The sequence below is a fragment of the Cydia pomonella genome, chromosome 19, assembly GCF_033807575.1.
Source record: "Cydia pomonella isolate Wapato2018A chromosome 19, ilCydPomo1, whole genome shotgun sequence".
Taxonomy (NCBI): Eukaryota; Metazoa; Arthropoda; class Insecta; order Lepidoptera; family Tortricidae; genus Cydia; species Cydia pomonella.
The window spans coordinates 7,746,542-7,771,226 of record NC_084721.1 but is presented as its reverse complement, the minus strand read 5'-3'; the positions used below and the strand labels follow the sequence as shown (position 1 = coordinate 7,771,226).

Here is a 24,685-nt window from a genome sequence, read left to right as displayed (position 1 = left end):
TAAAAACGTTAGACATAATCAACATCATCATATCTTAATGTATAAAAAAAACGGCTAGGGATGTATAATATCAAGAAAATTTTAGGCGATGACAGAAGAGTCGATTACTCATCGATTTACAATTTGGAGTGCCATAGACTATAGACCACAACGTACGCATTGAGTCGAGACGAGTAGTACTTGAGTAGTACTATCTTCAATGTATCTTCACTACAGATTCAATATTCATTCAATTCGGGTTGCTTGGTTTTGGTTGCGCGTTGCGCGATAGAATTTGTTGTATTCTTGTGTATTCTCTTGTGTCGATAGTTGTTTTATGAATATAAGTATACGCGTTCTTATTATAGTACGAATTGTAACTATTGATTAAAATTAAAAATGGATGATGATGCCAGCCCCGATTTGCAGGTAAGTGAGTGGTGTTTACTAGGTTATCAATCAATCGGTGGGTCCGACAGCCGTGAAGTATTTAATTATTTTACAATTTTCCAGAAGTGTTTATCGGATGGACCTCTAGATGCGGATGATGGTCCTATGGACACTGATGAGGGCCCGTTGATTAACGAAAATTCTAATGGCTTATCGCATTTGTTGACCGAGGGGGAGTTCAACAGTGTGGACGCCGTAGGGGTAGACGAGTCGTCCACGTCCAACCCGGGCTTTCTGAACGCTGTCGAGTTTTCTGCAGGGAGTGTTGGAGACTATTTGGTAAACAATACTGACGGATTCAACACCGAACTGAATTCGTTCGATGTCGGCGACAATGCCGTAACGTTCGCGGGAGACTCTTTGAACCATGTGTTATCGGATGGAGACTCGCATCTGAGTGACGGGTACAAAGCAGTTTCAGATACAGATGGTGATTTATTAGGTACTCCAGCAAAAATGGACATGGATAATGAAATCAGTGAAATAATATCAAATGACATTGCTGAAGACACATTAGATAAAACTGATGAAGACAATGCAATTCATGAGATAGAGTCATCAAATGATGCTGGAATCACTCTAGATGCAGATGAAGGAACTGCTAATGTGGAAGCGGTTAAAACTGTTAATGAAACTTCTACTGATCAAGAACCTGTCCTGCCACTGGAAGAAATTGAGCAGGTATTAAAAATATTCTTAACTCTTCAAGTAGCATATATCGTTTTTGAGTTATTGGAATTTTTATTTTATTTCAATTAATCAAATTTGACATTTAAATTACATAATCTGTTGACAGCCTACCACTCCAAGGGTTAAGCATTTTAAAATCATTCAAGTGCATCAGTCACTCAAAGGGTTCTGTATATATTATCATACCATATTTTCCATTTAACTGGATCTAGGACTTGTTATTTATTTTTGGATTGAACACACCTGATTTAGGTGTCAATAGTTATGCATATTCAGTAAAAAAAAAACCATGTTATTGTTGTGTGCATGAAGTTGCAGACTTAACACTCCAAAGTATTATTTTCTAAATATATTGAAATGGCTCATTCATATTCAAGTAAAAACAAGACTGTGCGTTTTTAAATATATTTAATATATAGTTTCATGGAAGCTTTATAATAAATTTTTTTTGCTATGTATTGTTATTTGTTGTTGCTTGCCATCTTTTAAAAGCAAATGGTTTATTTAGAAATATTTTGTTTCGTCAGGTCATACCGTCAAACGAAACAGCTGAAGTTGAAGCAGAGAAACAGGAACCACAGGTATTTATAAATCTTAGATATGATCATCCATTTATACTGATAAAATAAAAGAAACTGGTTTATTTAGAAATATTTTGTTTTTTCTCAGGTTACACCAGCAAAAACAGCAGCTGAAGTTGAGGCAGAGAAACAGGAAGCACAGGTATTTAAAATTTTAGATATGATCATCCATTTATATAGATAAAATAATTATAATTGTTACTCATTCTTACCTATTTAATGTTTTCGAAATATTTATGTATATTTTTGTTCACAGGAGACTACAGAAGTAGCACCTCAGGCCGAAACCGAACAACTGAAAACAGAGGTAAGATTCATATGCTATATTTTATGGCCATAGACCTTTGTCTATGTCTATTGCAATCATTTCTCTTTAGAAATGATTGCAATAGAGAAGTCTATGAACAACAGTGCCCCTTAGTTTGACGACAACACCACCAAAACAGATGGTGCTGTACTGTGCCATATATTTTGCGGTCACTGAATTCCTCAGAATTTGACAATCAGAGTTATCTTAAATTTTACACATCTTAATACTAAATCAATGTACCTTTGCTAGATATGCTTAACTGCACCAATCGCAAACAGTTTAAGATACAAGATCATTAAAGCAATATTGGTACACAATACATATACAAGAAAAACCATTTCACCAAATGCTGCTCTTTTTGGATAAATATTGTGAGTTAAATATATTTCTAATTGTTTAGTTTTATTTAACAGGAAACAAAAACTGAAAAAAATTCTGAGAAAAAAGAAGTAAATGATGTTGAAATGGCAGCTGAGAAAACTATTCCAGAGGTAATTATTTATGCTTCCGATTCCTATGAAGTATTTACTATCAAACATACTCTTTTTCTACTCAAAATACTCAAACAACATTGATCATTTCTTATAACATTGTATTACCTCACAGGTTAGCAGAGGTGCAGAAGAGACTGAAGTGGTCTCAGAAGATGAGCTCCCAGCCGTTCAGAAGCCAAGTGTTAAGGATGCTGAAAATGTCTCTGATGATGAACTTCCTGGACCCAAGCCTGCTGAACTTCCTGCTGATACTGAGGTGCCATTATAAAAATATCTTTAATTAGAGTATCCATGTCGGTTTTGGTATCCCTGTTGTGTTAATATAGAGGTTTCATGATCAGTCTTCTTTTAAGACTAAAATCACCAAAGAAATGGTCACAATGTCTAGGAATTTAGTCTCAAGGCTATCAATTTGTTAGTAGTGCAATATTTGTATCAAAATCAATGCAAATGGCTCAATGAAGTGTGAGCTGTAGACCTGCTCTAGAGTAGTAGAGTAGAGAGTAGGTAGTAGAGATGTAGAGTTGTTAGTCAATCACCTTAAGTGTGATAGTTAAGAACGTATATTCTCTAAAAACCCAGGACCGGAGTCAGTGGAAGAAAATGGTTCGAGTCCTACACCCCAGCAGGGGGTAACAGGATGAAAAGAAGATTCTCTAAAAACCTGCCTATATATACACGTTAGGTTGCGTTGACACAAGCAATATGCGTTTATGTCGCAGTAATCCATGGTGTTTACTAAACACTTAAAGTTGCTAATTGCCATATTACCGTATGGCTTCGCCACTTTGAAAAGAATCTAAGAAAATCATCGGACCTGCTCTCAAAATTTCACGAGAATCAGTTGAGAATTGCGACCTGTAGAGGAGAAAACATGTGGACATAAAAAAATATTTTTGCCCCAGCCTAAAACAGAGACCTTCGCTAACGCTCGGTCAATTAGTGCCTACTCCAAAACATTCCATTTCTTAATGATCATTAATACTCTAATGGCATTACTCATAAACGCACTGCAAGCCTCAATTATTAGGTCATTAGTGTCATTACCTATGAAATTGGCGTTTTGTATGGAGATTTTTAACGAAATTTTTCATACAATTTTGCGGATTATTTTGTGATGGCATTTTCAAACCAAACAAATTTTTGCCAGTAATCTCAGACATTTTTAAGGCACATTTACTATCTCATTTTTTATTTTATTTGGCCTGTCAGAAAAATATAAGTCATTTAAATACTCGAGCCGGCAGCACATGAAAAGAGCTGTTTTCAAGGCAGTATTCTGAATACATAAAACTTATTCTTTAGTAGTAGCAAATAATTGTATGTAAAATCGTTGTTATGTAGCGCACTAATGAAATTAAAAATACTTCAAAGTTACTATTAAAATAAATAAACTATGACATGACTAATACTTATGAACAAAAACGCCAATTTCGTAGGTAATGACCCAATAAATATTAATTGTTCGTCGTAATCTGTTATTTTACAAGCTTTTATTTAACTTGCAAATCGTGCAACTTCCCGGTTCCGCTGAAGCTGAAAATTTGCATACATATGTAAGTTGGGTGACAATGCAATATTATGGTACCATTGAGCAGATCTGATGATGGAGGCAGGTGGTGGCCATAGGAACTCTGTGATAAAACAACGCAACCTGTGTTTGGAGTTTTAAGAATTGTCTTGATGAGTATTAATTGCCTGATGAAAGAAAAGAATAGTCAGCGATAAAAGCTTGTAAGAAAAGGATAAAACATAAATTACCTAATTGAGGCTTGTAAAGTTTAATTAATAAATGTTGAGTAATATGTAATTAGGTATGATCTAAGAAAGGAAGTTTCACAATCAGCGTGTTTTTTTAGGTTGTGTCAGAGGATGAGCTGCCAGAAAAGAAAGAGTCAAAAGAGTCTCGAAAGCGCAAAACTGACGACGACAAGGACGGATATGATCCTGGGTCCCCTACTTCTGAGAGCGAGTCATCCAGCAAGAAGCAAGCCGTTGTTAAGGTATTGTTCAATGTCACTGATGAAAATCGTTGATAGACAACGCCTATCGCAACTCAAATAATGTATGTATAGAAGGTATTCCACACTCCATAAATGTACGGAAATAGTCAAGTGATTTGTCGTAGCATCTGTCATCCCAATATTTTTTTTTACCAAAATTAAAATTTTTACTGCAAGTAGGCCTCAACGGCTCTTTTACAAGTCAATATAACATTTATAAATTCAGCAATCACACAAAATAGCAGGAGAATTTTGATTTACGACATAGTTTTGAGGTTTGCAATTGTTGCACTCCCGTAAACCAGCAAAAAAAAATCTCCTTCAGTCTCTTTACTAAGGTCATCTGGCAAGGTTCTGCAACCATTAAAATCACTACTAAATTGTTTAATTTCAATTTACATTGAGTCAATTCCTTGCAATTGTTATCTTTATATTTCTTATCGAAGTTGTAAAATTGTGTAAGTTGAAAAGATTTTTATGCGCTGTAAACTATGTAAGACTTTTTTGTGTGGAATTGAATAAGCTTTAATGCTGCCTCACACCATATTCTCATATTTAGATTTCATAGATTTAGAGTAAAACACGAATTTCTCCAGGATGGTACACATTTTCCAAGATGGGTTCAATTCCTTGAGGTCCCCAAATGTCAAATGGTGTGTGGACATGAAAAAGGGACCTTTACATACATACCAAATTTAAGGACTGTTCTAGGGACTGCGAGGTTTGTCCTATTCAGATTGTGCTACGAGGCGAAGCGGACATAATACTTTCCTGACAGATAAGACATTTATTACTTTACTGCCCTAGGTATAATTAATAATCCAAATTTAGTGAAATTTGGGCTTCTAGCGGTTTTAACCCCTAAAGATGACTTACTTGACTTATTGTCCTATGTCCCCTAGATGGGGCAGAGGGCGTCCACAGTGCGCCGCCATCTGGATCGGTCTTGAGCTTCGTGCTTGAGTTCGCTCCAAGTCTTCCCAATAGCCTTCGCCTCTGCAATTATAGTCCGGCGCCAGGTCTGCTTTGGACGGCAACGTTTCCTTTTTCCTTGGGGATTCCAGTCTAGGGCTTGCCTCGGTATGTGTTTAGGATCCCTTCGGAGTGTATGCCCAATCCAACTCCATTTCCGGCGCTTGATCTGCTGGTCGATCGGGGTTTCATTGCAGCATCTCCAGAGGCTGGCATTAGAGATTTTCTCGGGCCAGTATACACCGAGAATGCGGCGGAGGCAGCGGTTAACACAGACTTGTAGCTGGCGCGAGATGTCTTTTGTAACCTTCCACGTCTCGCATCCATATAGCAATACGGTTTTACGTTTGATCGGAATATTCTGAGTTTGACTCTCCGAGTCAGTTTACTTGATTGCCATACGGGTCGGAGCCGTGCGAAGGTTGCTCTTGCTTTGGTTATTCTCGAAGCGATGTCTTCTTCGGTCCCTCCAGTTTCTGACACGACGCTCCCGAGGTAAGTAAATTTGTGGACTTGCTCCACAGCCTCTGTGCCTATAAGGAGCGGCACGGTACTTGCCGCCCTGCACCTCATCTCCTGGGTCTTCCGGATGTTAACTTTCCCGTCTTCATTGCCTCACTTCGAAGGTCGTCCAGCTTGGCTTGCATATCAGCGCGTGTGTGGCTCAGCAGGCATAGGTCATCGGCATAGTCCAGATCTTCTAAGACGTTGGAGAGTCCCCACTCTATGCCGCGGCGCTTGTTGTCGATCGTGTGATGCATGATGCCATCGAGAACAACAAGGAAGAGGAGAGGAGAAAGAAGACACCCTTGTCGCACACCCGCATTCACTGGAATATCCTCCGAGACGAGGCCATTATGCGTCACTCTACAAGAGTAATTCTTGTAGATAGCCTTAATGAGGTTGGTGATTTTCTTGGGGACCCCAATTTCACGTAAACGGTTCCAGATACAAGCCCACTTTAGCGTATCAAAGGCTTTTTCGAAGTCTACAAACGTTAGGTACATTTCCCTCTGCCATTCAGTAGCCTGTTCCAAAATGATACGCAGTGTGTTGACTTGATCCGTGCATGATCTGTGGGGTCGAACCCCTAAAGATACTGTCTATGATTTCGATTGTTCCCTGTTTAATTATTTTCGGACGCGACCGGTGACCCGGCACCGAGCAACTGGATCAAAATGTGTAGAGTTGAGTGGATATGGCCCACTGCGTGGTGGAGTGGGCCTTTCGCGAACCACGATCGACGTGTTGCCTCTCAGTCGCACTCGTAATATCGTACGTAAGTGTGACACGGGGGCAACACGTCGAACCCTCTGTTTTGGACGAGATCGACTGCGACCCGCATGCGCCGCCGACAGTCGCGTGCGTCCCGTCCGCAGCCTAATAGAAAGTGTTTGAAGTGATTTTCCATCTTAATATCTAATCTAAGTTACCCTTATTTTTTATTTAAATAGAATGGTGAAAGCAAGCCAGTGCCTTCCGAGAAGCGGCCGTCAGTGGACGAGAAGCCAAAGAAGAAAGCTCTCCCGGAGCTCGACAAATATTGGAAGGTTGTCAATGACGACCCCACTGACTTCACTGGCTGGACATATCTGCTGCAGTATGTTGATCAAGAGGTAAGGGAAAAATACATTTTGAGTAATATGTTTTTATTTTGGCTTGGCTGTTTATAACACATATCCACTCCCAATTTTTAATATTAAAATATGATGACAAACATTTGCTGTTTATAATACATATCCACTCCCAATTTTTAATATTAAAATATGATGACAAACATTTGCTAATCTTATTCTGTCTTATGAGGTGAATAAGAACTGAAACTCATGTTGATCGGCAAGGGCCAACTGATTACGACAATTCACTACAATCTTAAAAGAATTCTGTAGCAGAGTGACTACACAAGCCTCTTGTCCACAGAGCGAAGTTGAGGCCGCACGAGAGGCCTACGACGCCTTCTTGTCGCACTATCCCTACTGCTACGGCTACTGGCGAAAATACGCCGATTACGAAAAACGCAAAGGAAGTAAAAAGAAGTGTCTCGAGGTGAGTACCCTGGCCCCCCAACCACGCTACCATTTTATAGTCGTGAGTTGGTAAGGCTTCCATCAAATAAATACGCCTGAGTTTCATTTCTGTCTTAACACTATGGATTTATATTATTAGTCATAACTGGTATTTTGCAATTACTTTTTTTTCCCAACAGCGCTTCGAGGCCCACGTTCGTAACGCAAAGCCGTCCGTACGCACCGGAGTTTGTTACCTAGTGTATCGTTTGTGGTGTTATGATATTCTAGTTCTAGTGCTTTTATTTATATTCTGTACACGCATGTATTGTAATACCGTTTCATGTATTATATTTAAGTACGTGATAATTGATGGTGGATATAATTAAGGTTCTAATGACTAATCCATGGTAGCATGGAGCGGACAGGTCGCGTATAATGCCAATAGGCAGTAGGACGGAAGAAGCGTCGGCGTCTACTGCGGGCGGCGCGGCGAGTCACAGGTCTAAGCCCAGGCAACTTTTATATAAGTAGGCGCACGAGGCGACGTGAGCCGACCACCGTGCCCTCACCGACCCTCGCTGCGTCTATACAAAATTATATGAGATGACACATACAATGATACAATGCTATATGATATTCCCTTGCTTCGTTGTGCCGTCGGTTGGCGGTGCTCACCCCTCTCGGAGCGCCCGCATCAATGCCGTTACGTTTCAGGTATTGGAAAGGGGGCTGAAAGCTATCCCACTGTCGGTTGATCTTTGGATACACTACCTCAATCACATTAAAGCCACTAGAACCGAAGATCACGCATACATCAAGGCGCAGTATGAGAGAGCTATAGGTAAGACCCTGCTTTATTTATATTGTTTAGCAAATCTCGAACACTATTTTCAAACACGAGTTGCGAATTACCTATTCGCACATGTATCGTACAACGTTTTACAGTACATATGGCCCTTTAAATGTTCGACACAGTAACGTAATATGCTAATTTTCGCACTAGTGCGGTAAAGTAGCACCATATGTACTGTAAAAATAATTTTAAATACTGTTTATTGGTATTATTACGTAACCTTTTATAACTATTACCGAAGGATAAATGAAACTTTTTTTGTTCTCCATACACGGGTGACCCACCCTAGTGGCTACCTAATCATATTGTTTTACGCAAAAGAACAACCCTATTTGCAAACCTAAATTTAAAGTTTTTAAGAGTAAACTGACAGTGGTTAGATTTTTTTTTCGTAAAAGTGTAAATGTGCGATAAGGAATGCATTTAGATAATAATAAAAACGAATTGATTTAATTCATTGCGCAGTGAAACTAATTTAATTGAACACAAGGAAAAATAATATAACGTGGAAAAAAAGAACACCTAATGCAACAAAAAATGCGCTTTTATTGTCACGATTCGATTATTTTATACGGTAGTAAGTAGGAACTGTTATATATGAGTTATGTGATACGATATGTGGAACTATCATTTTATTATATCCGATGCAATAGTTGACCAGCTAATGTTTTGCAGAGGCGTGCGGTTTGGAGTTCCGCTCGGACCGCCTGTGGGAGTCGTACATCAAGTGGGAGGCCGAGAACGGGTCCGCGCTCAACGTGACCAATATATACGACCGTTTGCTGGCCACGCCCACTCTCGGTTACACCTCGCACTTTGACAAGTCAGTATACGCTTCACACGGGCTGTATGTGTGCTTTTAAATCTGCAATATTTATTGTATGTAGTTTTGGCTTGTAGTTAGCTTATGATATACTATAAAGTTATACAAAATCCTTACACGTTTTCAGGTTCCCGTCGAAATTTATTGGCATGATGCTTTATCTTTTTGTTGAAATCAAAATGAATATTATTCATGCAATTAATTTGATTTATTGTAAATAAAATCGTCAAAAATGTGTCAAAAGGGGTTGTTATTTAATCAATCAACACCTGACCGTTAAGAGATTATTTTCCTAGATTTAGTCTAATTTCATGCGTATTATAAGCCGCTACGCCTAGAGGTGTCGGTCTTTATTACAATGTACAAACTTGTATTTAGTTTTATCTGCCACAGTGTTTCCTTCTTACACAGGCTTTTTATTTTTAATATGCAGCTGATCTGATGATAAATGGAATCTAATAAAACTATCCGGTTACGTATTGTCAAAAATTTAGAGCCTGTCCAGATGAAGCGTTTTGCCTGCGTGGGCACTCGCGCATTTATATTCGTCCAAATATAACTTTAGTCGCGTGTAGGTACTACTGAACTGAACGCTGCAGTGATACCAGAGTATCTCTATCGTGGCGCTCGCGCGTAAGACGAGCGAGTCGAAGGTCCGGCGCGTTGCACGCGTTTTACGCGCGAGTATTAAAGCATGCTAGAGCATCTGGACAAGGTGTATGTGTGGCTCTAGTATTTCGGGAACTCTACGTCTCGACAAGCTCTTAATTTAAGAGAAGGTATATAGTGGTCTGGCCTTTTCTTGAAAAGTCTTCTAGAAATCGATTTTCGCTCATGTCGTCTCTGATATGGGTATATTTGGTATCAGTGCATTCAGTATGATGTCCTAAATACAATATGAGAAAACACATTACTCTCCTTCTGATGTAGTCGGATAAAAAAACTATTATTTTTCTGGAAACGTTTTCATTTATAATTATACACATTGTAAGAAAACATATTTCCATTTATTTGGCACACCCTACAGTCCAAACGGCTTGACATATGAGATGTGGTTGAATTTGTCAGAATTGTGGTAGTGACATAGGCAACATAAATTTTTAAAATGGCGCCTGCAAATGAAAAAAGGGGCAGGAGGGATTGTTTTTTTTCTTTATTACTATGACAATGTGGGCACCGAATGAAAGCTAGTAAAAAAGTCACTAACCTAACCTAAAACATGTTCCGCCGTCCTACTAATAAATATAGGTTTTCGGGTGAACTGTGATTCCTCTTATCTTACGCACGCTGAACTGAAATGCACTCGTATACTAAATTGGTATAGGAGCGCTAATGAGTATAACCGTGAGTCGTCTTACGTTCTCTAGTAATTAAGTCATAGGTGAAGTAATCACCTACCAAAAACGATACCTACTTACTAGTAGATCCCAGCCTTTCTGAAATTTATTAGTCTGTCTCAGCTCTGTACTGTTATAAAAAAAAAAAAACAATTTTGGAATTACTTTTGTGTTGCAGTTTCCAAGAGCACGTGATGTCGGAGCCGGTGACGGGCGTGATCTCGCGCTCAGAGCTAGTGCGGCTGCGCGGCGACGTGCGCGACGCCGTGCGCGAGGCCGGCGGCGCGGCGCCGCAGCTCGACCTGCCGCCCGGCGAGGACGAGCCCATAGACCACATCGTGAGTGTTGCTGTACACAGCATGTGGGAGTGATCCCCCGCTCGGAGCTGGTGCGGCTGCGCGGCGACGTGCGCGACGCCGTGCGCGAGGCCGGCGGCGCGGCGCCGCAGCTCGACCTGCCGCCCGGCGAGGACGAGCCCATAGACCACATCGTGAGTGTTGCTGTACACAGCATGTGGGAGTGATCCCCCGCTCGGAGCTGGTGCGGCTGCGCGGCGACGTGCGCGACGCCGTGCGCGAGGCCGGCGGCGCGGCGCCGCAGCTCGACCTGCCGCCCGGCGAGGACGAGCCCATAGACCACATCGTGAGTGTTGCTGTACACAGCATGTGGGAGTGATCCCCCGCTCGGAGCTGGTGCGGCTGCGCGGCGACGTGCGCGACGCCGTGCGCGAGGCCGGCGGCGCGGCGCCGCAGCTCGACCTGCCGCCCGGCGAGGACGAGCCCATAGACCACATCGTGAGTGTTGCTGTACACAGCATGTGGGAGTGATCCCCCGCTCGGAGCTGGTGCGGCTGCGCGGCGACGTGCGCGACGCCGTGCGCGAGGCCGGCGGCGCGGCGTCGCAGCTCGACCTGCCGCCCGGCGAGGACGAGCCCATAGACCACATCGTGAGTGTTGCTGTACACAGCATGTGGGAGTGATCCCCCGCTCGGAGCTGGTGCGGCTGCGCGGCGACGTGCGCGACGCCGTGCGCGAGGCCGGCGGCGCGGCGCCGCAGCTCGACCTGCCGCCCGGCGAGGACGAGCCCATAGACCACATCGTGAGTGTTGCTGTACACAGCATGTGGGAGTGATCCCCCGCTCGGAGCTGGTGCGGCTGCGCGCCGACGTGCGCGACGCCTCGCGCGAGGCGGGCGGCCCTACTTGAGTTTGTCAAGACACATTGGGTCGTGTCTAAGCTCCAACTTCCCGCATTACCCTCAAAGGAAAACCAACCCTCCCTAAGTGTTTTAATAAGCGAAGCGTCGCTGAGCTTCGGAACCCAGCGAAGACCGAAGGCCCAGAGTGTCCCATAGGATCGCCCACCCAAGGACGCAAGGCCGAAGGCCGAGCTGCGAAAGTGCAGTACTAAGCAGAAGTACAACCGCATTACCTTTACCCTTTGGAGAACAAATATTCTTTATACTAACAACAATAAAAATAACAGTAAAGGTGCCTATATAAGTAAACCGACGGGCCTTCCACGTTGAGCTTCGAAAACCCAGTGAAGGCCGAAGGCTTATCCAACCACGCCAGGCCAAGTTAACCGTGTAAATAAGCTTGCGAAGGCCGAAGTCCGCGTAGGGCCGAAGGCCCGAATCGTCACCTAAGAGGGTCGCTGGCGGAGAAGTCAATCACGACCCAATAGTAAAAGTGTCTAAGACAAGCGAAACGGTGGGCCGAAGGCCGTACGCCGGATGAGAGCTTGTCAAGACACTTTTACTATTGGGTCGTGTTTAAACTCCAACTTCCCTTCAACCCCCAAAGTAACTATATAGCGAAAGCCGAAGGCCGAGCTCCGCGTAGGGCCGAAGGCCCGGAGCGTGCCACTGGATCACTCAAGCACGCGAGGCCGAAGGCCGAGCTGCGGGAGTGCAGTGCTCCCACGCCATCCTTTTTTTGTAGCAAAAGTACAACTTCATCACTTTTGCATTGCAAAATGAGCAGCAGAGGACTAAATCACTTTTATTAATTTATTATTAGCGTTCGTAAACTAACATGTAGATTAAGTTAAAAACTGTTGTCTGTAATAAATAAATTGATTGGTTGATTACTTTTGCCCTTTGGAAAACAACAACACCCAAACTAAAACTTGCACGTAGCTTGTATAAAAGAGTCATATGTATCATTAATTGTTGATTTTTCACAGTGCAATTTACGACATTTTGCGGCTGTACTTTTTTATTGTAAAGTATTTTGCTTGAAAATATGTACATTTATTAAATTGTATTAAAAATATAGGCTTCAGACGAGGAGGCTCAAGCCATCAAGGAGCGCATCATCGCGGCGCGCCGCAAGGTGCACAAGACCACGGGCGAGCAGGTGGCCGCGAGGTGGACCTTCGAGGAGGGCGTGAGTGTTGTTTTACTTCAGGTTTATGTACCTATACACTCCTGAAAACCCTGAAATGGCTACTAGATTTTTCAAACAGACATCATTTTTGGTTGTCATAGCTTTTTTAGAACGGCCAAAGTTCTCAAAACTAACAATTATGAAGCTTTTTTACATTTGTGAGCTTATTGGCCGCTTCAATATTTCTGATGACGACATGAAGGGTAATTTAAACCGGAATGAGCTGTAAACCAAAAAGTTCACCATGACTAAATAAAGTATTCACGGTTGCTATTTATAGAATCAACATTGCTAAATTAATTAAAATGTTTTGACTTTTTTGTTCTGGCCATGTGCCTAAAATAACCCTGTACATGTCCTTAGCTGTTCTGATAAATTAAATTTCTCTGGTGTTTCAGATTAAGCGGCCCTACTTCCACGTGAAGCCCCTCGAGCGTTGCCAGCTGAAGAACTGGAAGGCGTACCTAGAATGGGAGAAGCAGCACGGCTCCCTGAAGCGCGCCCTGGTGCTGCACGAGCGCTGCCTCATCGCCTGCGCGCTTTACGATGAGTTCTGGATGCGGGTACGAAATCATGGACTCTTTCTTGAACCTTTGAAAAATAAACATGCCCAAATTTGTAGGGAATATCATGGTAAATCTTTTGTCCGAAGTAATTATAGTGCTATTTGTAAAAATATTCAAGATATGAGCAAAAATCTAAAAAAAAGGCACCTCCAACCCCATCCCTACACCCTTAGCACAACCCCCACCCTCGACGACTTTTAGTATGTCTATCTGGAGACCACAAGGTATAACTATACCAATTTTCAAAACTACAAGAATTAGTCCTCCGGATTTTGAGCTAATGAATTTGTTTAAGATGCATACGTTTTTGAGTCACCTTTTTTCTATTGATTTGAAGAACATTTTCTTTTTGTTTACGGCACAACCTTAGTTAAACCCCATTAATTTTGGTAATATATGAAATACGATGGGTTTGATATTAGTGCTATAAAACTTTTACATGACGTTGACTTTAGTAGGGATAGTATACAAAGTCGCGTCTCTAACATTACCTGTCTGTAACCAGTTTTTTTTTTACATGTAAAGATCACCATGACTTTTTTTAAATCTTAAAATATTTCGTGTTTTTAGCTGATAAAGTTCCTAGAAGAGCGAATAGAAACCAACCCGGAACTGGTGGCTGTGGAACGCGAAGTCCTCGAGCGAGCGTGCACCGTCCACCACCTCGACAAGCCGGAGCTGCACCTGCACTGGGCGCACTTCGAGGAGGCCCACGGCAACGCCGCCAAGGCCGCCGAGATCCTCGACCGGATAGAGAAGACCTGCCCCACGCTGGTGCAGATACAGTACAGGTAGCCAAATATCATAGAGCTGGCGGCAGAGCGAGAGGGCGAACGTGCTGTCTCACCTTGACAAGCCGGACCAGCTCTTGCACTGGACGCACTTTAAACTGAACCGTAATAATATAGTTAAGGGCTCATTTTGAAATAATTGGAGGAAATCATTAAACCGTTTTCTCGTATCCATGCTTATATCGTTTAATCGGCAGAAATACGAAACAAAACGGGTGTTAACGCTATTTAACAATTTCAGACGCGTCAACCTTGAACGTCGTCGTGGGGATTACGACAAATGTTCGCAGCTATATGAGACCTATATCGCCGCGGCAAAGAATAAGGTGAGTTCATAAATTATGATGTAGCTAAGTAAAAGGGCTATGGTCGGCTCTTTATCATTTGTCACCATGCCTGTCACGTTGTAACAAGTATGTAAGTGCAAAAGTAACGGGCATAGTGACAGGCGATAAAAATGGAACCATGCTGCCACTGCTTACGAGCGGAACCTTCCGTCAGTGTATTGCGGCAGATTTCCGGTTTAAAATGTGATTAAAAGAAACTAAAACATAAACGTATTATTTTTATGAAAAGAAGATGAATGCAGATGTGGATTTATAAAATATCACATTTTCTAAATGTCAACCTTCACTGTGTCCGCTCTGCTCCTCCAACCTTTTCCGCATATTCCGAAATTAAAGCAAATATTACGCCTCCTAAGGCGTAGGGGGTTAGTACCCTAGTACTAAGTGAAAATCGTTTGGTACGGTACGCCTCAATAGCATATGCACGCTGCTCTACTGGCCAGCGAACCATTGTCACTAATCAATCCGCAACACTCCCGAAACTAGAACAGGTTGAGCTAGGTATCAGTGGCGGATCGTTCAAAGAACTCGATTCCCACCGGCTTGTCTAAACTTCAGCCCGTTGAGTACTTTCACGATCGGTTCATGGAGAAAAGGAAACCCAAAATTAGCTCCGGGTTCCCTACGAATATTTGTGACGCGCCGCCACTGCTAGGTATAGCAGCCTTCTTTCATATCTTTTCAACATACTCGGCTCTCTTGATTGTTCAAAAACGGTCGACAAAGTTGCATTTTATCGACATGTGTGGCAAAATAATCTGATGCAAATTTTGAGTAGTTTCCTTAGCTGGTAGAACTGACTTTTAATAATAAATGATGATTTTAAATATTACATACTTAATAACGTTTATTTGGCTTTCATTTGGTTTGATTTTATTTGATATTTTACAGTTAGACTTTTCCTCGCGTTGGTGTGGTGAAACATTTTGTGTTTCACTCGGTGGCAAAATTGGTTGAACCCTCGTGCCTTGAAACCCTCGCAACCCTCAAGATCCCTCTTTTCGGAATCTTGCTTGATCGGAACATTGGCACGAGCGGTTGGTTAAACAACAACTTTGCCCCCTTGTAAAACAAATAACCTTTATACGCAGATATATACAAGTTTCCTAACGACGTTTTCTTACTGAAAAGCAAGGTATTTTTTATCCAGTTGCTCAAAAAGTGCTACTTTACATAGCTGTTTAGCGTTCGCAAAGTCTGTTTTTGCGAACTAGTGCTTTTTTACTTTTCCAACTTTTTTAAATTTATTTCTGAACGTAACCCATACGTCTACACCAAAGAGTTTGGATTGGATGTCCAAAAACTTTTATGTTTTTTTATTTCATTACACGTTTATTACGTCCAAAAATATTACTATACGATAAAAATTAAATATTTATTTGTTATAAGTAAAATGTTATATCATACGATATTTTACTAAAACATGCATTTAATTATTGGCTGAATGAAACTATCATTGCCTCGTTGGCTGTCGTTAACAGAAAAAATAAAAAGGTAAACTGGCGGCCGCTTAATTTTGTGTTGCTCTGTAAACGATGATTTATTTTAGTTCTACAAATTTTAATTTTAACCTATATTGTATGTACTCTTACTAATAATACCGACCTGTAAACGAAGAAACGACATTTAAAGATTTTTCCTGCTTCAGTCACTTCTTTCCCAATAACAAATTAAATTAACAATTATAACGGCGATTATTTGAATGCGGCATTTCAATCTGCATAACCTCACTTCCAAACTTTGACACTTGGCATGACACTGACAAGTTATCGTGTACTTTTTAAGACACATTAAAAAAGTAAACGATATTGTTTTTTTTACATGTATGTATATTTTAATTGGTGGGCAACTAAAGAACATAATTGATAGGTACTTAATAACAATGACGGGAACCGGAAAAAGAAGACGGAAGGTGTTCTTTTTTTATGTAGCTTTGGGTAGCATAACTTTGTTTCTCAATTAGGTACGCTTTTAATCTAGATTTTAAGCAACCCTCTGTGCTCTGTCGAATTGGTGGCGGAAGGTTATTCTAGCACTTCGTGGCAGCGTAACGAAAGCTGCCATGGAATGCAGCGGTTCTGTGCTTGGGTCTGGAAGCACGTCTGATGTGTTTTTGGATAATCAAATTTCCTTAAAATCCCGCTCCAAACTTAGTGTGAAAGCTCTATTCAAGGCGCGAATACGGTGGCCAGTCAAACTCGCGCGTGAAGCGTTCGATTCGCGCTTTAAATCGTTCGGATTGAATATATTACATTATCATTTATCTTTGTCAGGCTATCGCCTCAGCGCTATCCATTAAATACGCGCGGTTCCTACACCACGTGCGGCAGCAGCCGGCTGCAGCGCGCAAGGCGCTGGACGACGCAGTGGCGCGCGACCCGCTCAACCAGCGCCTGCACATGCAGCGGCTCGACCTCGCGCTGCACACTCCCGGCACGCCCTACGAGGAGCTCGAAGGTAACGTACCTACACACACAGCCGGCCACAACCCGCCCAACCAGCGCCTGCACATGCAGCGGCTCGACCTCGCGCTGCACACTCCCGGCACGCCCTACGAGGAGCTCGAAGGTAACGTACCTACACACACAGCCGGCCACAACCCGCCCAACCAGCGCCTGCACATGCAGCGGCTCGACCTCGCGCTGCACACTCCCGGCACGCCCTACGAGGAGCTCGAAGGTAACGTACCTACACACACAGCCGGCCACAACCCGCCCAACCAGCGCCTGCACATGCAGCGGCTCGACCTCGCGCTGCACACTCCCGGCACGCCCTACGAGGAGCTCGAAGGTAACGTACCTACACACACAGCCGGCCACAACCCGCCCAACCAGCGCCTGCACATGCAGCGGCTCGACCTCGCGCTGCCACACTCCCGGCACGCCCTACGAGGAGCTCGAAGGTAACGTACCTACACACACAGCCGGCCACAACCCGCCCAACCAGCGCCTGCACATGCAGCGGCTCGACCTCGCGCTGCACACTCCCGGCACGCCCTACGAGGAGCTCGAAGGTAACGTACCTACACACACAGCCGGCCACAACCCGCCCAACCAGCGCCTGCACATGCAGCGGCTCGACCTCGCGCTGCACACTCCCGGCACGCCCTACGAGGAGCTCGAAGGTAACGTACCTACACACACAGCCGGCCACAACCCGCCCAACCAGCGCCTGCACATGCAGCGGCTCGACCTCGCGCTGCACACTCCCGGCACGCCCTACGAGGAGCTCGAAGGTAACGTACCTACACACACAGCCGGCCGCAACCCGCCCAACCAGCGCCTGCACATGCAGCGGCTCGACCTCGCGCTGCACACTCCCGGCACGCCCTACGAGGAGCTCGAAGGTAACGTACCTACACACACAGCCGGCCACAACCCGCCCAACCAGCGCCTGCACATGCAGCGGCTCGACCTCGCGCTGCACACTCCCGGCACGCCCTACGAGGAGCTCGAAGGTAACGTACCTACACACACAGCCGGCCACAACCCGCCCAACCAGCGCCTGCACATGCAGCGGCTCGACCTCGCGCTGCACACTCCCGGCACGCCCTACGAGGAGCTCGAAGGTAACGTACCTACACACACAGCCGGCCACAACCCGCCCAACCAGCGCCTGCACATGCAGCGGCTCGACCTCGCGCTGCACACTCCCGGCACGCCCTACGAGGAGCTCGAAGGTAACGTACCTACACACACAGCCGGCCACAACCCGCCCAACCAGCGCCTGCACATGCAGCGGCTCGACCTCGCGCTGCACACTCCCGGCACGCCCTACGAGGAGCTCGAAGGTAACGTACCTACACACACAGCCGGCCGCAACCCGCCCAACCAGCGCCTGCACATGCAGCGGCTCGACCTCGCGCTGCACACTCCCGGCACGCCCTACGAGGAGCTCGAAGGTAACGTACCTACACACACAGCCGGCCACAACCCGCCCAACCAGCGCCTGCACATGCAGCGGCTCGACCTCGCGCTGCACACTCCCGGCACGCCCTACGAGGAGCTCGAAGGTAACGTACCTACACACACAGCCGGCCACAACCCGCCCAACCAGCGCCTGCACATGCAGCGGCTCGACCTCGCGCTGCACACTCCCGGCACGCCCTACGAGGAGCTCGAAGGTAACGTACCTATACACACAGCCGGCCACAACCCGCCAAACCAGCGCCTGCACATGCAGCGGCTCGACCTCGCGCTGCACACTCCCGGCACGCCCTACGAGGAGCTCGAAGGTAACGTACCTACACACACAGCCGGCCACAACCCGCCCAACCAGCGCCTGCACATGCAGCGGCTCGACCTCGCGCTGCACACTCCCGGCACGCCCTACGAGGAGCTCGAAGGTAACGTACCTACACACACAGCCGGCCGCAACCCGCCCAACCAGCGCCTGCACATGCAGCGGCTCGACCTCGCGCTGTACACTCCCGGCACGCCCTACTAGGAGCTAACTAACCGCTGGTGTTCCCCAAGGCGGAGTGCAATCCCCATTACTATTCTCCATCTTCATCAACGGTATCACCCAACCCTCTCTCTCATCATATCACTTATATGCAGATGACCTGCAGATATATGCTGTCGGTAGCATCGATGAGTTAGAATCATAAACCAGGACTTAATTTCTATAGGTGGCTGGGCGACGTCGTTAGGTTTAATGGTCAACGCCAAGAAGTCGCAGGCAATTGTCATTGGTGGATCTTACTTTATCTCCAAACTAGTCAATAAAAGTTTGCCTAATATTTTCTTTGACGGAACTCATATCCCGTTCTTCTCTACTGTTAGGAATTTAGGTATAACCATGGAACAGACTTTCCTGGTCGGCTCATATTTCCAATGTCAACAAGAAAATCTTTTCTTTTTTTCATTCGCTTCGACTACTACGAAATTTCCTACCGTTTCATACGAAAGTCATCCTTACCCGTTCTCTTCTGCTCCCTCTCCTGGACTTTGGGGACGTAGCGACCCTTGACCTCAACGAGGAACTCTTCAACATGATGGAGCGTCTACAAAATGTTTGCATAAGATATGTCTTTGGTCTCCGCAAATTTGACCATATTTCGTCATTTCGCTTCAGTGGTTACCTATCCGCCGCCGTAGAGACATGCATACGTTATCTCTTCTTTTTAAAGTACTATTCATTCCCTCTTCCCCACCCTACCTCTCTGAGCGGTTCAAGTTTCTAGCAGACGATAGTGACCACCGACTACGCTCTAGCACTGATCTTTCCCTCTCTATCCCGATTCAATAACAGCGATCATATCACAAATCATTCACCGTAAATCCTTTGATTCAGTGTCAATCAGTGGCATCACTAAAATATAAACTAAAAAAACTATGGTTTTCAGATGAAGAACCTACTGACAGGTGGGAAGATGTGTGCGGTCATAATATATATTGATATTTATTCATATATGTATATAAAGATATTTATTTTTATATGGTTTATGGTATGTAATAATATATAATTAATTTAGATATAGTTTTTAATTACTCTTTTAGGTATGGGTTAACTGGAAGAGATCCCTCTTACGCATAAGTTCGCCTTTGTACTACCCAATTATTTTCCATCTGATGTAATATTTATTTTTCTCGTACAATAAAGTGTTTACTTACTTATATCTATAATAAACCTACATTTCTTGTGTTTAACTTTCTTCGTAGTCGATATGAAAACTGGAGTGTTTAACTCGGGTAAAAATAACCATCGCACCCTCGGTTAACAATCTAATCTACTATTAATTGAGTTACGAGGTTTGAGACTTAAGCCGACGATATGTATTTGTCATCTCTTTCAGAGCTGGTATCGTCATACGAGAAGCAGGAGGGCGCGGAGCTGGAGACGAGCGCGGCGCTGGCGTGGCGGCGGCGCGAGCTGGCCGAGGAGCTGGGCGGCGCGGGCGCGGCGCGCGCGGCCGGCACGCACGCGCGCGCGCTCGCCAAGCATCTGCGCAAGCGCGCGCGCAAGGACAAGCACGACGTGCCGCCGCCGCCCAAGTCAGTATGCGCGCCTGGTAAATACAGTCCGACACCCCACTTTGTCACTAGAAAAGGGTGTGCATGTGGGAGAACGAACCTGTGTGCCTACATTTTACGAGCTTACCGCCGTTTTCTACTGACAAAGATGACTTGCCAGACTGACCACCTATATGTACAATCGGGATCCTGACTAATAAAGACGGCAAGTTTAAAAACCTTTGAAATTTGTGCTATTTAATTTAATAATAGGAATTTAAGACACTGCCTGTGCGCGCTACGCGACCCTAGCCTAGCCGATTACGTGGTTTACTCGCTTTGTAGTAAAAAGCGCTTAGGAGCAGAAATCTCGCCGAGCAGGTCGCCGGTAGGCTATGATAATTGTTAGCAAATAATAGCGTATAATTTCGTTGTTTTGCACTTCATTCGAAATATAGTTCCATCCTTATCTGCCAAAATCTACGGTAATACGTCAGCATTCTAATCGAAATTTTGTATTCCAGCGCCAGCACAGACACGAAGAAAAAGGAAGCGGCCGCTAGTGCGCCGACGACGACGGCCAGCTCCGCCTACTACCAGCCGCCCGCCGCCACCAGCGCGTCCTACGAGCAGAGCTACGCGCCGCCCTACCAGCCGCCCTGGGGCTACCAGCAGCCGCCCGGGCCCTACCAGCACCACCCGCACCCGCACCCGCACCCCTGGCCGCAGTACCCCAACTACTACTAGCGCCCCGAGCCGTCACTGATCTCAGATTCTAAATACCTACCCTACAGATCGTTTCACAGGAACATACTAACATCCTAAGCTCAGAGTGACAGTTATTGATTGTAATAGAGAGGTAACTCTTACGCCGCCTCCACATACTTTGCAAACAACGACAAACAGCGAAAACCAAACACGTACGTGTGGATAGGTGTTTGTCTGTTTTATTTTGTGTTTGCCAGTGATCGGAACGTAAGTTTTTGACTATGCTAGCGCCATCTCTGTAGCTGTCAAAGTCGAAACACGAAATTGTTACACTTTTCATAAAACTTAGCAAACCCGTGTTAAAGTGTCCGTTTTCTAACAAATACAAATGGCAAAATGAAAGATAAGGACAAACGATTATCCAGAGCTTTTAAGACTTAACAGGCGTTTATGATCAACACCATTAAACTTGACTTATCAACAGCAATCAATATATCTATTACAGTACATATGGGGCTACTTTATAGCACTAGTGCGAGAAGTAGCATATTATGTTACTGTGTCGAACATTTAAAGGGCCATATGTACTGTAAAACGTTGTACGATACATGTGCGAATAGGTAATTCGCAACTCGTGTCGATTTAAAACACTCCCTTCGGTCGTGTTTTAATTTATCGCCACTCGTTTCGAATTTCCTATTTTTCGCACTTGTATCGTAATGTACTATTTTGTTGCATAACGCTTGCTTTTTCGTGTACACTCGCTACTGGATTATAAATAAATAAAAATTGTTTATTTCAGACCATAATCAATAGAAATTGGTCAGTAATTAATTTTTTTTTTTAATCTATGTTAGTCATAAGAACTATGTATCTTACAGGAAACTTAATAGAAAATACAAAAAATACGTAGTAGGTATTGCGAGCGATATATAGGCTTACCCTATTTGTCCCTCCCAATAACCACATCTATCCAGTATTTTGTGAGTGAGATCGGCCAACGTCCTTAGCATGCTGTTGCTGCTTCCGCGTACTCTCCTAAGCAGTGAGGCAATTCTTTTTCGCCTAATGGCAAAGAATTCTTGTGTTCTAGCCTTCTAATAAACACGGTAGCAAAACGTACACGAAGAGCAAAGTGAGACTCGGTATTTCAAAGTACATGGCAAACTCTTGCTGGCACATTCATACGAACAGATACGATGGTTTGGTTGGATGGTCACAAAATGGTGAATGCCATGAGTTTAGCCCAAGTATAAAGGGACTTTGAATATCGATGTAGTTTAAACATGTATCCTTACAGCGAAATATCCAGAAAATTAGTTACGCTAGGTAGTGTATGGGTTTGAGGGAAGTAGGTTAAGATTGGACGATTACACTTAAGTGTTTTTACCGCACCACCGTTTTACAAAAACCGACTACTCAGTGTGATTGTTGCAACATTTAATGCTTTGTTGTACATTTAAATAAAAAAAGATTATAAACTATATATTGTTATTTCATTTCATTATCTCTTGCATCTTAGCGAACTCTACCTAAGTAGGATTTGGAACTAGACCTAATTTCGAGTAAAAAATTGGAAGAAATTACCAAAAGGAGATCCAACATTATCTTGTTAGGTGTTCCTTCCAATATCATTTTGTATTTTTTCTTATTTAATGCATGTTAATTATGTGTCCCGCAGAGTTCCTAGGCAGTCAGAGGTGTAGGGTTAGAGCCGATGTAGCTTTATTTGACGTTCATAAGCGCATTGTAATATGCCTACTTCTAAGCCTAATAAATCTGGCAAATAGGACCTAGCCACATGTAATTATAAGTATGTTAGTCCTCAGCCGACTTAAGAAAAATACTCATTCAGAAACAGCGCGTATTTATCAACTACTTCCTTATAGTCAAATCTTACAAAAAAAAACTGCGTGATGTTGTAACGTTACTCCCTAGGGATTATGTCCTCTAGGAAAGTTGGCAGAGATAAGAAAAATAACTACCAGCTACGTTAACAAAAATACTTTATTATATATAAAAAAAACTAGAATTTAATAAAGGGTCGTGGGAACTCAATGGCCGGTCTTAAATTTGCACCCGGAGTGGTACTGCCCTGGCTGGTCGAAAGGTCCGCAGCTGGTGGGTGTCACGACAGCGCAGAAGAGGAGCCGAGGCGACGGCGGGCGAACGACTAGGGCTCCAGCCCTGCCGTCGAGGTGGTGAAGGCTCGAGGGTCTCTTCGACCGGAGATTATTTTTAAAAATAACGACGCACCCAGTACGTGGGTGTGGGATTAACTATAATGCGCGAAAGCGTCGCGGATTAATTTTATGAATAATAATTATAATTGTCCGCGCTCACAAACATTAAAATTAAGAATTTAAAAATCGTACGGCGCGCGAGACGACACTGCTCCGTGTGCGCGGCCGTACGTGCGTATCTTATCGGGTGTGGCGCGGACTGACTGCCCTGGCGGTCAACGGAAGGACAAGGCGCTCGCCCCGCTGCATCTCCAACTTTCCATGACGTAGTCGCTGGACCGGCCGCGAGTACAGTCGTTAAGGAAAAAATATATTATTTAGAGTTGGGAAGATAATATAATTAAAACTTGTACTTAATTAAAACATGTACGTTATACGTATACGTACAACGTTACAATGTAACGCTGCATTTTTTGTATGTTATATGGAGTCCTTGGGAGGATGTGAACCCCAGGACTCCAAAAAAAAACAGTTTAACATCGCGCATTGTTTTTGTAAGATTTGACCGTTGTACCGCCCTGCACGAGATTATACTCTTGATCAGATGTTTCAAGGGTCATCAGTATGCTCACTCTGCCATGTACTGCAAGGGAAGCTGATTCCAGTCATTGCGGATTATCGGTTCACATCATCAAGGAATGTACAACTGTCTGAAACTCCGAAATATGCTACTTGACTGCGCTTCAAAAAAGTGGCTGTGACATAATCGGACAGACAGACGGACATGACGAATCTATAAGGGTAACGTTTTTTGCCATTTGGCTACGGAACCCTAAAAATCATCCGACCGCAAAATGGATATGAGCAGTGCCCAGCGAAAAAAAACGCCCAAATAAGAAATTTATATAATATACGACTATGAGTGCCTGTGCCTCGCTGCTTATCTCTAGAAAAAAACTACCTGAGATTAAGATTAACTCCGGGACAAGAATAACACTACGTCATAGGGTTTGTCTTGCCTCAAGCAAAATAATTTTGAAGGACGTCATTACAACTAAGGTGCCGACAACAACATCGACGTTTGTAAAGCCGGACTAGGAATATATCATATGATCATCTAGTGAGTATTATATTTTTTGATGATCATTGTCAAGAGGGCGCTATTTTTCTCATTTATATGGCAACAGTTTAGTATAGCCTGAACAATGTGGTTTGGCAACTTGTTATTTTGACTTACATACTTTTA

General features: G+C 43.9%; 1 protein-coding gene across 1 annotated transcript; it reads left to right on the top strand.

Moving 5' to 3' along the window:
- The first annotated feature begins 186 nt into the window (after positions 1 to 186).
- Positions 187 to 22,742, top strand: LOC133528545 (pre-mRNA-processing factor 39). Its single transcript, XM_061865951.1, has 20 exons — positions 187 to 408; positions 493 to 1,110; positions 1,647 to 1,700; positions 1,789 to 1,842; positions 1,957 to 2,007; positions 2,424 to 2,501; positions 2,617 to 2,760; positions 4,364 to 4,507; positions 6,934 to 7,095; positions 7,400 to 7,525; positions 8,203 to 8,329; positions 9,017 to 9,164; positions 10,680 to 10,839; positions 12,780 to 12,890; positions 13,289 to 13,453; positions 14,027 to 14,247; positions 14,489 to 14,573; positions 16,868 to 17,051; positions 20,392 to 20,590; positions 21,073 to 22,742. Exons 1-20 carry the CDS (start codon positions 379 to 381, stop codon positions 21,293 to 21,295), a joined length of 3,084 nt encoding a protein of 1,027 aa, XP_061721935.1. The 5' UTR covers positions 187 to 378; the 3' UTR covers positions 21,296 to 22,742.
- Positions 22,743 to 24,685: the final 1,943 nt, after the last annotated feature.

Coding starts and splice junctions, on each gene's coding strand:
- LOC133528545 (XM_061865951.1), top strand. CDS start 379: ATGGATGATGATGCCAGCCCCGATTTGCAG. Junction 1,701..1,788: donor CAGAGAAACAGGAACCACAG/GTATTTATAAAT, acceptor GTTTTTTCTCAG/GTTACACCAGCAAAAACAGC. Junction 9,165..10,679: donor TACACCTCGCACTTTGACAA/GTCAGTATACGC, acceptor TTTGTGTTGCAG/TTTCCAAGAGCACGTGATGT.